The following is a 16,093-nucleotide window of genomic DNA, read 5'->3' on the forward strand; positions in this document are numbered from 1 at the left end:
GGTTGCTATGGAAGAGGAATATATATATATATTTTTTTGTTTCTTTGTTTGGAAAGTGGCGAATGAATGGGATTTATTAGGAGAGATGGCTTTGGGTGCCTGTTCGTGAATAAGAAGTATGATATATATATATATATATACATATATATATATATATATATATATATATATATATATATATATATATATATATATATATATATATATATATATATATATATATATTGTGAATAATACGTATTCTGCATACCCCTCCCCTATAATGAGTCTTTGGAGTTGATGGGGAAAGACAGAAAACAAATTCGCAGATCTATCAATATTTTAATATCCATAACGTAGTATATACAACAGCATCCTCTTCTTGTGGATTCAAGTAATTACACACAGGGATAATTAAAAAAAAAAGAGTTTATTTGAAAATTCGTGAAAATTAAATAAAAACAATAACAATCACCGTATATTACATCGAAAGGATTTAAATAAATATGCATATATTTATATCACAGTCATTCATATTTTTTGTTTTATTATTTGTACAGATTAATACCCAGCGAAAATTCCTGTATAATACAATTGATAGAATTTATTTTCTGCAATCAGCAGAAAGGGAAAGACATATACTTCATTTTCCTGAAATATAGAGAATCATTCAAGACACGTTCTTGAATAAGAATTAAAAATTAATAAATATAAAATTAAAATTTAAATTACTAAATATAAATTAACACCGCTCATTTCAAAATTTATTGTTTCCCTAATAAACTAAAATTTTGAATGGGTTCCTTCCATTTAGGCAATTGGTATTTAAGGTATTGCTGTTTTTATAAATCGACCAGCTGTTTCTTATTCTTTGTACAGAAACTGTCTTCGAATGCCAAGAAACGTTAATATTTTATATACAATTTATCCTTTGAGTTGTGTGAGTAGCTGCCACGATTGTCCTACCATTTATCGTGAAAAGGCGTCACTTAAATCGGTGTCATGGAGTAAGAATATAGGATTCTCATCTCATTCATAGCTTCGGTTGAAGTATGCAGCATTTTGTGGCCGGGTACTCTGTAAAATACAAAAATATATTTCTATTATAATGAAATACTGTAGTTAGTCATTTAACATGAGAAAAATAATATTTTTTAAAAACGTTATATATATATATATATATATATGTGTGTGTGTGTGTGTGTGTGTGTGTGTGTGTGTAGAAAGCTTTTTACCTTGGGTATAATATATGTTAAAGATACCAAGTTATTTTAAATATAAAACTGGTTTTTTTACTCCATTTCCCAAGCAAGCAAACAGAAAAGTTAGTCAAGTTTATGCTTGCAAGTGTTGCAAGTCTAACTAACCCGTAAAGTAGTACAAGTCTACGCAACTCGTGGTAAAGTTGGAATAAGCTCTGATCACTATTCTTAATATTTACCCTTAATACAAAGCACATCTCCTGGAACAGATGTAAGATGCTATGTATTAAAGGAAAGCCACTACCCTGACCGGTTTCGACCTTCATTGCGGTCTCATCAGTGGGAACCAGGCTATGAAATACTAAGTTTTAAGTAATACAGAGCTTATTTTACCAACACAAGTTACCATAAGGTGCTTTTACCTTATTAAATAAAAATCTCAGGATGAGAGATAGATGTAGAAAGTTTTTTACCTTGGATATAATATATGTTAAATAAACCAGGTTTATATTTAAAATAACTTGGAATCTTTAACTTAACATATATTATACCCAAGGTAAAAAACTTTCTACATCTATCTCTCATCCTGAGATTTTTATTTAATAAGGTAAAAGCACCTTATGGTAACTTGTGTTGGTAAAATATTTATAAGCTCTGTATTACTTAAAACTTAGTATATATTAGCCTGGCTCCCACTAATGAGACCTGAATAAAGATCGAAACCGGTCTGGGTAGTGGCTTCCTTTAATACATAGTATTATACATTTCCTCCAGGAGATGTGCTTTGCATTAAGGGTAAATATTATGAATAGTGACCAGAGCTTTTTCTACCTTTAACACGAGTTGCCTTGACTTGCACTACGTGCAGGGTCAGCTAGACTTGCAACACTTGCAGGCGCAAATTTGACTGACTTGTCTGTTTGCTTACTTGGGAAATGGAGTAAAAAAAAACAGGTTTATATTTAAAATAACTTGGTATAATTCGCCCACCGTTTGTAGGTCCCTACCTCGCGTATTTCCAAGAATAGTCGATTCATGCTGAAGGGGAGAAAGAAATGAAGGACGTCCTAATTAGTCGCCAACACGCAAAATCACGTGCTTTATAGGTAAAATTTTCCAATTGTTATACAAGCAACATAGTTAACTACAATAATCATAAAAGAGAAGTTAATTTTCCGACCGGTAATAATAAACAACTCATCCCGCAATACGGACTGATTACCCTATTATCGGAATGGATTCTCCTCTTTCTGAGATGCGCAGAAGTGTCGAAGGATCTCTAATCGGTGGGCGAACACTATATCTTTAATATATATATATATATATATATATATATATATATATATATAAGGAGTTCCAAAACTAACGACCTGCTCTATACGGTATACCAAATATAGATGGAATAATGCGTGTAAAAAGTAGAAAAGCAACCCAAGCATAAATAATGCATTTTTATTCATTTCCATTAAGCATTCATGGGCTGTACTCTTCTGTACGCTGCCTTTGCTCGTATACCACAGACTGCATCCTTTTCATAATGTGTTCAACGGCAGAACGCAGATTGTCGGTACTGATGTTGTACACATACTGTGTTATGCTTTCTTTCAGCGCATGCAAGTTATCAGGACGATCCCGATAAACCCTGTCTATGCGAAATCTCCAATGCTAGAAGTCACAGGGAGTCAGATCAAATGAACGAGGTGGACACGCAGTGCGAAACGCATGGATGATCACTCTGGCTTCAGTAAAGTTTCTCGAAGAAACGATTGATCAATGTGTGGAGGGTCTCCATCCTGCACGACAATGATTGTATCCCTGCACAGGCGCTGCTGTAGCTGTAGCAAAACGAAATTACTTGTCATATCGTAATACCTCTCACGGCAATTAACGAGATCGGTTACAGAACCCCCCCCCCCCACAGGCGTATGTCCATTCTTCTTGATAAAAAAAGCTGTAAATCCGCACCTGGCTGCAACTTTGAATGAATGCAAAAGGTATTTTTTGAACTGCATGCGGATTTTGCGTACCCGGCGATTGTGGGTATTGACAGCTCCGTTCAGGTGAAAGCGACGCAGCCTTAAACTTGATTCGAGCAACAAATGTTAAAGCGAATGTCAGTCGCCGTTCAAAGTTCTGTGGGCGCATCTCCGGTGTCAGTGTTATCTTGAATGGACAGAAATGCAGAATCGTCCGTAGAATTTTCTAGACAGCTGTGTAAAGCAGGTCCATGTGTCTTGATACAGCACGTGCACCTTCAGGAATCAGCACTGTTATTCATGACTTGCTTCCTAACGGCAACTTATTTACTTGTTATGAATTGACTGCTTTGCGACCCTGAAGGTCTAACTCAACTTTCTAACTTTCTTCAAAACGACTAATCATTCATCGCAGAGCACATGGCGATAGTGGACCTCGTCGACATTTGTTCAGGCGATGAAATTCGCGGGGTGCATCATCAGCTTAATTGTAGAGTTGTACAGCTTTACGAACCAGAATGAAGGGAAAAATCATGTATCCATCTTTTTAAACCCTCCTGGAACCTGCCAAGTTGAGTGTTATGCAAATTCCATGCATTCGGTTTTACAAACGCCCCTGATGGTGAAATTTGTAAATGCCTTTTCCCCCTCACATAACGCTTCTGCATAACACAATGTATTCTTGCAGTTTCGCAGCATTTGGATCATTGGATGAAGCTCCGCAAGGCATTAAACAGAGAAACTTTCATTTTGATCACTATGTATAGTGATGGGAAAGCTGCAGCAGTACGTTTTCTTACGTCGAAGCATTCTAGAGAATTTCAGTCGGACGAAAGACCTAGAACTTGAAAGTACAGTTTACTGCCTGTTATCTCTTTATGTATTTTTTAAAAGTATATTTAAAATAGCTTTTTTTAGTAAGTAAGATGAATGTTTGCCAAACAGTTCTGAAAAACGCAGATGATACGTTTCAGAAACACATCGTGCTTAAAACACTTATAAATCTCTTATCTTCCATCTCTCTTTCTAAAAAAAAGGAAATCATTGGAATTAAAAAAGTCATCAAACTAAAAACACCCAATTAACAAATGCCAATAAAAAAGTGGGAGTGTGAACTTCAATTAATCTGACGATTTTTTTTAATATCAGTCGCACTGAGGAAGGTGTTGTTAACCTGCCACACATTTAGTACCTTATGGAATGTGTAATATTTTTAACTCTCTTGAAAGGAAGAGATGGCAAAGAGATCTGTATCGCGAAATCGACGGGATGCCCTTGAGAAGCTAGGAGTGTTCCGCCGCAACATCGTTTTGTACGTGAAGAAACAAGAATGTTGCTTAAATGGGTGTACACGTAGATCAAGATTGGTCAAGACTAGGATAAATTCCCTTCCAACCATAGCTCGTATGGCCTGAGGTATGATATACTGCATGTAAGGCTGGATGTGGATTCAGCCTTACATGTAATATTACATGTAGCCTTACAATGGATAGAAATGCAGAATCGTCCGTAGAATTTTCCAGACAGTTCTGTAAAGCACGTCCATATGTCTTGATACAACAGTGGACCTTCAGGAATCAGCACTGTTATTCATGACTTGCTTCCCAACAGCAACTCATTTGCTTGTTATGAATTGACTGCTTTGCGACCTCTGTAGGTCTAACTCAACTTCTAACTTTCTTCAAAACGACTAACATCATTAGACTTAAAAGACATGATGCCATATATGCCATCATAAATAACCCACTATTAATTAGTCAGAAAGAATCCAAATATTAGGATTGAGGTAGGCATAATAAAGTCTGATCATGAACTGATTTTTTTTGAATCACAGTAATCCGTTCCATGTCAACTCAAAATTTATTTAAAATTCTAGATAAGTTTTATTTTAAAAACTTCAGCATCTACAATAAGTACTTTAAATGCTATTCAGGATATGACAAAATGCAATGATGATGTAAAGCAATAAATGATTTATATTGGTAACCGACAGAAGAGATTTTAATCATTTTATCATTTCTAAAATGAAAATATGTATGAAAATACTTCGACTATTTAAAGTTATCATTCAACACACACACACACACACACACACACACACACACACACACACACACACACACACACACACACACACACACACACACACAATCATTATTTAGTACGATATGCAAGAATAATTCCTAACACAAAAAACGCTACTACTAATATACTGATCCTCCCTTGTGGATTAATCTTCATAGAACTAAATTTTACGGTTTTTACTGAAAGCGAAACATTGCTTTATTTCACTAAATCGACGACTAAAATTTTAATTCACGTTACTGATTCACCTTAATGCATTATAAATTTATTTTGTGCGCAGTAAATTGGAAAAAATCTTGCATGTATTGAAACTGGATTTTATGTTTCCGAATTATTTTTACTTCAAATAATGATATAAAAAAGATCAACCGCTATAAATTATTTATGCTTTATCCTACACCAGTAAAGTTTAACTACACTGTATTATATTTGATCATCGTATTTTTATTTTATTTTTTCTTCCATGGATTATTTTCCATCTTAATGTCTGTTGAGGAATTACGCATTTAAATACATTTTGTTGTACAAATATTAATTTCTTTTTTTCTTTTTTTTTTTTGAAATCATAAAAATGGCCCAGTTAAGTTATGAAAAACGAAATGAAAGGGAAAAATACGAAATTTATTTTCCTTGCAATTTACTTGATATTAGTAATTTGCATGAAAATAACTGAAATAAGAAAATGATGTTTGATTTTAGTAAAGTGTCTTACCATTTCCTGTTCTTCTCTTCCATAATCCGGATAAGATTGATCTTTACGTTTTTTCCTCAGTCTTTCGAAAACAAAAATGCATTCTCAAAAACAATATTATTATAACATATATTATGCAATACCATATATATAATACAGGATGTTTCAAAAAGAATGTCCGATTTGAAAATTGTATACCTCTGCAAGCACGAACCACAAATGAATGCGACTTGTACCATGTGCCATATTATACCATATTTTATTATGTCTTAATAAAATATATTATAGTTTATCATATTATACCATATCATGCCATATTATACCCAATTACCATTCATTCTTTTTGAAACACCCTATATATTGTATTATAATATATTTAGAAAGTAAAGTTTTTTTTTGTTTTGTTATTTACCTTGGGCGTAAAACACGTTAAAGATACCAAGAAATTTTATACTTCGTTTTAATCGTCTTCCCAAGAAAGCAAAACAAAGTTTTGCGTGCGAAATATATTCACGTCTGAGCTACTTGTATATAGATACTTATTATATATACCTATATACTAAGGCAAGTGATATGAATTCATGAGCCTCTATATAGAAGTAGCTCAGACGTTAATATATTTCACGCGCAAACTTTCTTTTCCTTACTTGGGGAAAGGATTAAAATCAAAAACCAAGTATAAAATTATATATATATAATATATATATAATATGTAAAATTATATATAAAACGAAAATCATAGGCTTCTACTCGGTTGTTGTGATACATTTTTAAAAATAGATATAATGACTTAAAAACCGAGATGACTTTTAAAGATTTTAATGAGAATAATACAACTAGTTTCGGCTTATAACAGCCTTCAAAAGATATTCATAAAGGAAAAGAATAGTAATAAACATTGAAGTATCTAAAAACCTGGAAATTACAGGTAAAATTTGCCACACATATTTGATACATAAAAGACGTTGAATTTTTTCAAGTTGTTCTAACAGGCGTGCCATTGTTTATTGCAACTGTGCGTGCAGGCTCACGTGAACGCCAATATTGAATAACTGCAGCATGGCTATCTGGGATGTTATAACTCAAACTGTTGTTTAAGTGGATAGGATTCAGCAGGATTTCCCTTGATTCTACAATTTTTCTCTCAAACTCATTATCACAGCGAAAAATATTTGTTGATCTGTCCCAGCAAACGGAGTGGCTTTGTTGAGCATCATTAGGATTGTTTGAAAAAAGAACATGACCAGATAACCCAGTTGCATGAGATCTTTTGTAAGAGATATCTCTCTTCTATACGTTGTTCAATAGATTTGTTAGTTTGTCCAAAATAAGGGATATTACAATCGCACCATAATATAAAACCTAAAATATCCAGGTGTATATAAATTATGGTTAAGTTATCCAGTCATGTTCTTTTTTCAAATAATCCTAATGATGATCAACAAAGCCATTCCGTTTGCTGGGATAGATCAAAAATATATTTCGCTGTAATGATGCGTTTGAGAGAAAAAATTGTTGAATCAAGGAAAATCCTGCTGAACCCGGTCCACTTAAACAACAATTTGAGTTATAACATCCCAGATAGCCATTCTGCAGTTATTCAATATTGGCGTTCACGTGATCCTGCACACGCACACTTGCAATAAACAATGGCACGCATGTTAGAACAACTTGAGAAAATTCAACGTCTTTTATGAATCAATTATGTGTGGCAATTTTTAGATACTTCAATGTTTATTACTATTCTTTTCCTTTATGAATACCTGATGAAGGCTGTTATAAGCCGAAACTAGTTGGATTATTCTCATTAAAATCTTTATAAGTTATCGCGGTTTTTAAGTAATTATATCTATTTTTAAATATATATAAAGGAAATTAAATTACTTTATACCGAGAATGACAAATGTATTGTTAAGATACAACTAGTTTCGTTGAAATACAACTTCTTCAGGTATCATTGGCAAAGAATAAAATAAAAAATAACAGACACATGAAAAAATACATTAAGAGATCTAGTATGAAACAAGTACATTAAATGTACTTGTTTTATACTAGATCATTAAATGTACTTGTTTTATTCTAGATCTGTTAATGTATTTTTTCATGTGTCTGTTATTTTTTATTTTATTCTTTGCCAATGATACCTGAAGAAGTTGTATTTCAACGAAACTAGTTGTATCTTAACAATACATTTGTCATTCTCGGTATAAAATCATTTAATTTCATTTTTTTTTATATACAGGGTGTTCGGGATAAATTTGACATATTTATAATTAATTATATTTTTCCGTAAGTTACATGTATTAACACACACTTCTCTTCATTTAAAAGTTTGGACCCTTCTTCATTCATATACAAGATGTCAGAAAGGATGGATAGCTGGAACCCACCTGAATCATGGAAGAGAATAACTTGTATCATGATGATTCGTGCCCGCCATCAAAATAAGGATATTACGACTGCTGCCCAATGCTCCCTGAATACAGTAAAAACAATCAGGCATGAACTAGAGACTTGCAATGGTGACTACGAGGATGTAGCAAGAAGAAAGATCCCTAGCAGACGATCTGATTGCGTTCGTACAGCAGAATTCCTCGCAAATCTGCAGGAACAGGTGTTGAAGAACCCTGGCATTGGAATTCGGGCTTTGTTCGTGGAGTTGCTAACTGTAGTCAAGCCCTGGATAACAAGGGTAGCCAATGGTAGGCCGTATGTATGGCAGCAGGATTCGGCCCCTTGCCACACCTCTGGGAAAAGTCAAAAATGGTTGTTTGAAAATTTCTACGACTTCACCAGTCCAAATGTTTGGTCTCCAAACTCCCCAGACCTTAACCCCATGGATTATTTTGTATGGGGCGCAGTTGAAAAAGACACCAATCGCACTTCCAGTAATACAAAAGCCCAGTTAATGGATAAAATTAAAACAGTTTTTGCGGCCCTTCCCAGGGAGACTGTAGCATCAGCTTGTTCGAGGTTCCGAAGCAGAATTGAAGCTGTGATCGATGCTAATGGTGGTTATTTTGAGTAAATCTTGTTGATAGTATTGTAATTAACTCTGCCTGTAATGTTTTTTTGTCAATTCATTAAATTTAATAGATACAAAGAAGATTTTCTTTTTCCTTACGAAACTGTCAAATTTATCCCGAACACCCTGTACTGTTCTACCGAGTAAATAATGAACACTAATATATATATATATATATATATATATATATATATATATATATATATATATATATATATATATATATATATATATATATATATATATATATATATATATATATATATATATATATATATATATATATATATACACACAGTCATCCCTCGACTTACGTCCGTTCGAAGATACGTCCGTGATCCCATAAGGGAATAAATAACATTTTCGACCATACTTTCGAACAAGAAGCAAGCGAGCGTAAAGTAAAAAGGTTTTTAGCAACAATGCATTATGAACATTCAGCGGCAAGTTCAGTCGGGAATCGGTACGTGTGTTCAATAGTTCTTCTGTTGAACACACGTACTGTACATTTGTGTGTTTATCGTTAAATATATCGTGGTATTTTGGGCAACATGGTCCCCCTAAAGCCTACTCAAAAAAACCGAGCGAAGAATCACAGAAAAAGAGGCGAGCAATTGATCTTGAAACGAAGTTGCAAGTTATAAAGCAATATGAAGCTTGTAAGCAGGTCAGTATGATTGCACATGACTTCGGATGGTCTCATTCTACAGTGACTGCCATTTTGAAAAATAACGATAAAATCATAGAGGCTATGGAAGGATTTGCTTCCATTAAATCGACGATAGTGTCGAAGCAACGACAAGGTCTTATCGGTGTTATGGAAGAGCTATTTGTATCATGGATTGAGGGCTTGAACCAAAAGCGCATACTCCTTAGCACTTGGACTATAATGCTAAGGCACTAAGCCTCTTCGACATCTTGAAGGAAAAAGGAGAGACCGATTACGACTAAGAATTCAACGCTTCTTCCGGTTGATTCATGAGATTCAATCAGAGTTTTGCGCTGCATAATATGAAAATGTACGGTGAATCTGTAAGTGCTGAGGAGAGGCCTGCCAAGAAGTTTGTGGAGAAAGTGTATAAAATTATTACGGAGAAATATTATTTGCCACAGAAATATTTAAATGGATGAGACTCCTTGTTCTAGAAAAAAAAATGTCCGAGCAGACAGTCGTCCACAAAAAGCTAAAATCTATGCCTGGTTTCAAGTTCTTAAAGACTGAGTTACGATTCTGTTAGAGGGTAATGTTGCAGGATGTAAACTGAAATCCTTTGTGATATGGTACACTGAGAATCCAGAATCCTTCAAAAACATTAGGAAGTATAAACCTGCATTTCATTATCGGAGCAAAAAGAAGTCGTGGATGGCTCAAAAATTGTCAAAAATTAAGGATGTCTTACCAACTGTTATTCGAGTGAAATGGAAAACTATTGTGTGAACAAAATGTAGAATTTAAAATTTGATTAATTCTAGATAATGTTCCAGGTCATCCATCTTACATCAGTGATCTTCACCTCAAGATCAAGGTCATGTTTCTCCCTCCAAATCCTACTTCACTGATTCAACCGATCGATGAGGGAGTTCTTGCAGTGTTTAAGGCTTATTATCTGCGGAGAACTTTTTCACAAGCCATTTCTGCCATAGAAGGAAATGATCGGACTCTCATGCAATTATGGAAAACAATCAATATTTATCATGCTATTAAAAATATCGCTGTCTTTGGGAAGAAGTGATCTGATCTTTGAATGTATGATTAGCATATGGAAAATGCAATAAAACGGACTGTGCGATTTGAGAAATTTTGAAAAAAATTAAGACCTTTTTAAATTGAGGTAAGAAATAGCGGGCATAGCAAACAATCTGAATCTCTAAGTGAATGATGACGACATAGAAAGTGTTCCTGAAGAGTTCACCAATGAAGAATTGGTCGAACTGGAGAAAAGAATGTGTTGCAGAAGACGAAGAACGAGAAAAGGAAGAGAGAAAAAAGAAACAAGAAGGGGTAGTAGTTAAACATTACACAGTGAAGGGTCTTAAAGAAATTTTCTCTTCAGTTAGCGATGTTCACAAAATGGCTAAAGACATGGACCCCAATGTCGAACGCCATTTATTAGCAAAAAGGATACTACTTGATGCGTTTGCTTGTTATAAACGAATTTATGATAAAAAGAAGAAGAATAAGCAAAGCACATTGGACATTTTCATCAAAAAACAAAGGTTACACCAGAAGAGCCGCAGCCTGGTCCTTCACATAGGAAGGTAATAAAGATGTGATTGTGGAGAAAGATTTGGTAATGTTAGATTGTGATAGAGTGGAAATTTATGAATGCCTATCTTATCACACTCTAACATGCTTTTCCAAACAAAAGATGAGATAAATACAGTAAATTTCCTCTAAGTGTAAAATAAGTAGTGTGTATATATGTATCAAGTGTGTTCTATTATGAAAAGGTTAAATAAGTATGTATTTTGTGCCATTCGCGAACGTGGTTAATTTAGTATTGACAATGTAAAACATAACCAGAGCTTTAGAAATTAACCTGTGTAAAAGAATTATAAAAATGTAAGCACAAATACAACAGTTGGGGGAGTCAAGTCCAAAGGTTACGGAGTCGTAACGCAAGGAAGGGTTCGCCCCAAGTAAACAATGACGTCATCGTACGTGCAATAAGCAGGGCAGAGAATGGACACCGTGACGTGATGTGATAGCAAGTAAGAGTTACCCAGACACCGAAAGGAGCGAGAAACGCCGAGAAAAGGAGGGAAATATAAGGGTCATGTGACCCTGAAACAAGGCTTTTTTCTCCTGGATCTCTTGTATGTTCCCCTCTCGTCGTGGGGTAGGTGCCAGTGCCCCGTATCGGAAGGATTTCCGATTGAAGCAGACGCGGGTCTCGGCGCAGTATCTCCGCGGACAAGTCTAGCTGTCCATAGAAGGCCAGTTTCCTGTGAACCTATGAAGCTCTAAAGAACCAAAGGCGAATATAAGTAAACATTATTTGTGTTTAACAGAATATGTGCCAAGTTAACATGTTATGGAAAAGGAACATTAATGATATAGGATAAGGTTATATTGCGAGGACTTTAGAAGAACATTGAATTTATGTTTATTATCTGTCGTTATATTGCCATTATACTGAATGAAGTTAAGGATATGTTAAAGTAAAGAATTGGCAAAATATAAAGAGATTGTGAAAGATATGAATGTTATCTTGTGTAGTCTGACAGAGCTATGGAGCCATAGATTGATGGCGATAATAGTACATAACTAATGCATTAGCGAAGGTTAATATAATTCATACTTAAGGAAGCTACTGTATGTTATTTTATGTGTAACAGTAGTGTTTGAATTTTATATACCTTGTCTGAAACTCCCTTAAGATGGGATTTACTTTAGTGTTATTATGTGTATCAATCTTTGAGTATAATAAACCTTGCTTTTGATTCTAACAAAAACTTTCTGTGATTTCTGGAATCTGATGCACCGCTTATAAAATATTAATGCGAACCTATGCGGGATATTGAGAGATATTTGAAAAGGGTATATTTTGGCCACGTCTGCAGAATTGAAAGGTATCATTTAGTACTGTCCTGAGATTACCTATTGGTTTTAATATTTAATAATCTAATAGCGCTAAGTGGCGCAGCAAAACAAATAAATTTCTTGGCGTTTTAAGAGAGGTAAATCTCAGACACTCTGATACTCTGGTACTGCCTCGATGTCGAGGATATTCCACTGTCCCTCAGAGGTACCACGTGTTACCCGATAGAGTGTATTAAGGAGATATAGTAGAAGGTTAAAGTAGTTGTAATTAAGAAGGAAAAAGGCACACATAAATACAGTCAGCCGGTAGGATAGTTAAAATAAAAAGGAATAAATAAAGAATAGGTTACAACATAAATGGTTCAGTCAGCCGACAAAATAAATGGCACAGTCGAGAAGATAGTTATAGTGTAAAAACAAGAAAAGCAATACAACAGTGATTCTTCTCCTGTTTTACAGTAGCCAAAACGCACAGTACATTTTTATAATAAAGTTTAAAAATTAAAATGACAGTATACTTATTACGGTTAAGTCCCTAACCCTTATAAAACTCTGTTGATTTAATATATCGACTTACGTCTTGCCGGATGGAACGAAACCCCGACGTAAGTCGAGGGATGACTGTATATATATATATATATACTGTATATATATATATATATATATATATATATATATATATATATATATATATATATATATATATATATATATATATATATATATATATATATATATATATATATATATATATATATATATACAGTCATAGAGAGAGAGAGAAAGTTTTTTACCTTGGGTATAATATATGTTAAAGATAGCAAGTTATTTTAAACCTGGTTTTTACTCCATTTCCCAAGTAAGCAAACAGACAAATAAGTCAACTTTGCGCCTGCATGTAATGCAAGTCTAACTGATCTGTAGTGTAGTACAAGTCTAGGCAATTCCTGGTAAAGTTGGAATACGCTCTGATCACTATTCTTAATATTTACCCTTAATGCAAAGCCCATCTCCTTGAGGAGATGTATGATGCCATGCATTAAAGGCAAGGGGCCACTACCCAGACCGGTTTCGACCTTTATTGAGGTCTCATCAGTGCGATCCAAGCTAAGAAATACCAAGGTTATGTAATACAGAGCTTATAAGTATTTTACAAAAACAAGTTACCAAAAGGTGCTTTGACCTTATTAAATAAAAATCTCAGGATGAGAGATAGATGTAGAAAGTTTTTTACCTTGGGTATAATACTTTGACTTATTTGTCTGTTTGCTTACTTGGGAAATGGAGTAAAAACCAGGTTTAAAATAACTTGGTATCTTTAACATATATTATACCCAAGGTAAAAAAATTTCTACATCTATCTCTCATCCTGAGATTTCTATTTAATAAAGTCAAAGCACATTTTGGTAACTTGTTTTGGTAAAATACTTATAAGCTCTGTATTACTTAACCTTGGTAATTCTTAGCCTGTCTCTCACTGATGAGGCCTCAATAAAGGTCGAAACATGTCTGGGTAGTGGCCCCTTGCTTTTAATGCATAGCATCATACATCTCCTCAAGGAGATAGGCTTTGCATTAAGGGTAAATATTAAGAATAGTGATCAGATCTTATATCAACTTTATCACGAGTTGCCTAGACATGTGCTACTTTACGGGGCAGTTAGACTTGCATTACATGCAGGCGCAAACTTGACTTATTTGTCTATTTGCTTACTTGGGAAATGGAGTAAAAACCAGGTTTAAAATAACTTGGTATCTTTAACATATATATATATATATATATATATATATATAAATTGAAACCGGGTCAAAAATTCATTGCTTTCCAAGAAAAAACTAGTACGTATCATACTCTGTTAAATTTATTAGCAATATACAAAACGGGTAAATAAATAAAAATATTTCAACTTATATAAAATTTATTTAAAGAATAAAATATTTGCATATTATATAATTATTTATTTCCAAAAGAAAATAGGTAGGTAACTATATAATTAAAATTTAATTTTCACTGTCTGAAAGTATGAAAAGTTCGTTGTACTCTGATTCTGTATTTTCCTCCGGTATATCATCATATAAATTGTTTTCGTTTTTTTCTGAATCAGATTTAGAATCAATTTCGTCATCATTTTAAACAAAATCATCTTCCTAGCCATCTGATTTGTTAGATATAGAACATTTTTTAAATGATTTTATTATTTTATCTGGTTTTATTTCATCCCATGCTTTTGCTACCCATTCACACATAGTTACCAAAGACGCATGTCGCATTTGTACTCCTTTTGTGTAACTTTTCTCTCCTTCTTGCATTCACGCTTTCCACTGTTTTCGTAAACTGTTTTTAAATGGCTAGTATTATTAATTGGTATTATTCTCTCTTAATAAAGATTTTGTGCTCTCCGTTAAATAGGATTTGAACATGTCCCGGACTAAAAGACTGTTTTGACTGTTTTGAATTTTTATTTTCAAAGAAATTTTTCGAGTCGGCTTATACGACGAGTATACTATAAAATCTCAAATAAACTAAAAAAATTCCAATATCGACTTATACGCCGGGTTGACTTGTATGCCGGAATATACGGTATATAGCAAAGAATCCTTCTGAGATCTGGAACGAGTTGTTCAGATAAAATTGAACTTCATTTAAACATAGAACTTTCTAAAAATTATAAAGTATTAACTGCGCAGTATGACAATAAATTACGGAATATTATAAATTAATTCTAATACCAATACGAAACAGTTGGAGAGAAAACGAAATGAGGCTTAAACATTTACAAACATTTAGAATTACACACCATAAGTTTCATGAGTGAAATATGATATGAATGCTAGAAAGTATTCACCTGATGTTCACTGCTACACTAATAATGACAGACAGAAATAAGAGAATTCCCAGGGTCGCTCCTACAATCACTACGTTTTGATCTGATTCTGAAAGAAAACAATATCAAGAGATATCACAAATATTCCCAAACAGGCAACTGATTATCTGCACTTTAGTGAATATCAGAATATTTACAGAACATTACAGGAAACAGTTATTGCGTTGTTTATTATTTCCACGAATTTTAAGCGAGAGAAGCGATACAATATTTACATACCAAAGAACTGGAAATAACATTAACCAGTGTAACACATACGTTATTGTGTATATTGGTTATCGAGTGTCGCTTTCAGATGAATAATTATTCATCTGAAAGCGATCAGATTATAATCTGAGTAGAGGCAGTGGGAGGCTGAGAACACTTATTTTAAATATAATGGTAAATTTTCTTATATTTTTGTCACAGCTTTGTTACAACCAATCTTCACACTGTTAAATATTTACTACAAAGACTTACAGAAGTAAACAATTCAGAAATATTCTAATGCCCGATTAATTTGCGAAACCTTAGAAATCAAGCGCACATATTGTTGCAACACGTCAGAAGCAGAAAGCATGTGTAACTTGAGAGTTTCTCAATTCAGAGCAATAAACCATCTCTCGGAGAAATGGTTTCCAAGAAAACGCAATGTCAAATCATCACTGTCCAGAACTTTCATGTACACAACCTGCCCATTGAAACAGAAACTTTTATTTAATACAGG

The 16,093-nt window shown here is 33.7% G+C and overlaps 1 protein-coding gene across 1 annotated transcript in view; it reads right to left on the reverse strand.

The window, feature by feature from the left end:
* Window positions 1-399: 399 nt before the first annotated feature.
* The window catches only part of LOC150092093 (uncharacterized), a gene marked incomplete at its 5' end in the record, with an annotated part of 96,596 nt that continues 80,902 nt past the window's right edge, over window positions 400-16,093 (reverse strand). Inside the window, 3 exons of the mRNA XM_090415315.1 lie at window positions 400-1,056; window positions 5,955-6,015; window positions 15,349-15,436. Of these exons, the coding sequence (XP_090271441.1) occupies window positions 1,009-1,056; window positions 5,955-6,015; window positions 15,349-15,436 (197 nt within the window). The remainder of the gene's footprint in view (window positions 1,057-5,954; window positions 6,016-15,348; window positions 15,437-16,093) is intronic.

The sequence above is a fragment of the Typopeltis vanoorti genome, unplaced genomic scaffold (genome assembly GCF_054136105.1).
Source record: "Typopeltis vanoorti isolate ZY-2024b unplaced genomic scaffold, IOZ_Tvanoo_1.0 HiC_scaffold_72, whole genome shotgun sequence".
Taxonomy (NCBI): domain Eukaryota; kingdom Metazoa; phylum Arthropoda; class Arachnida; order Uropygi; family Thelyphonidae; genus Typopeltis; species Typopeltis vanoorti.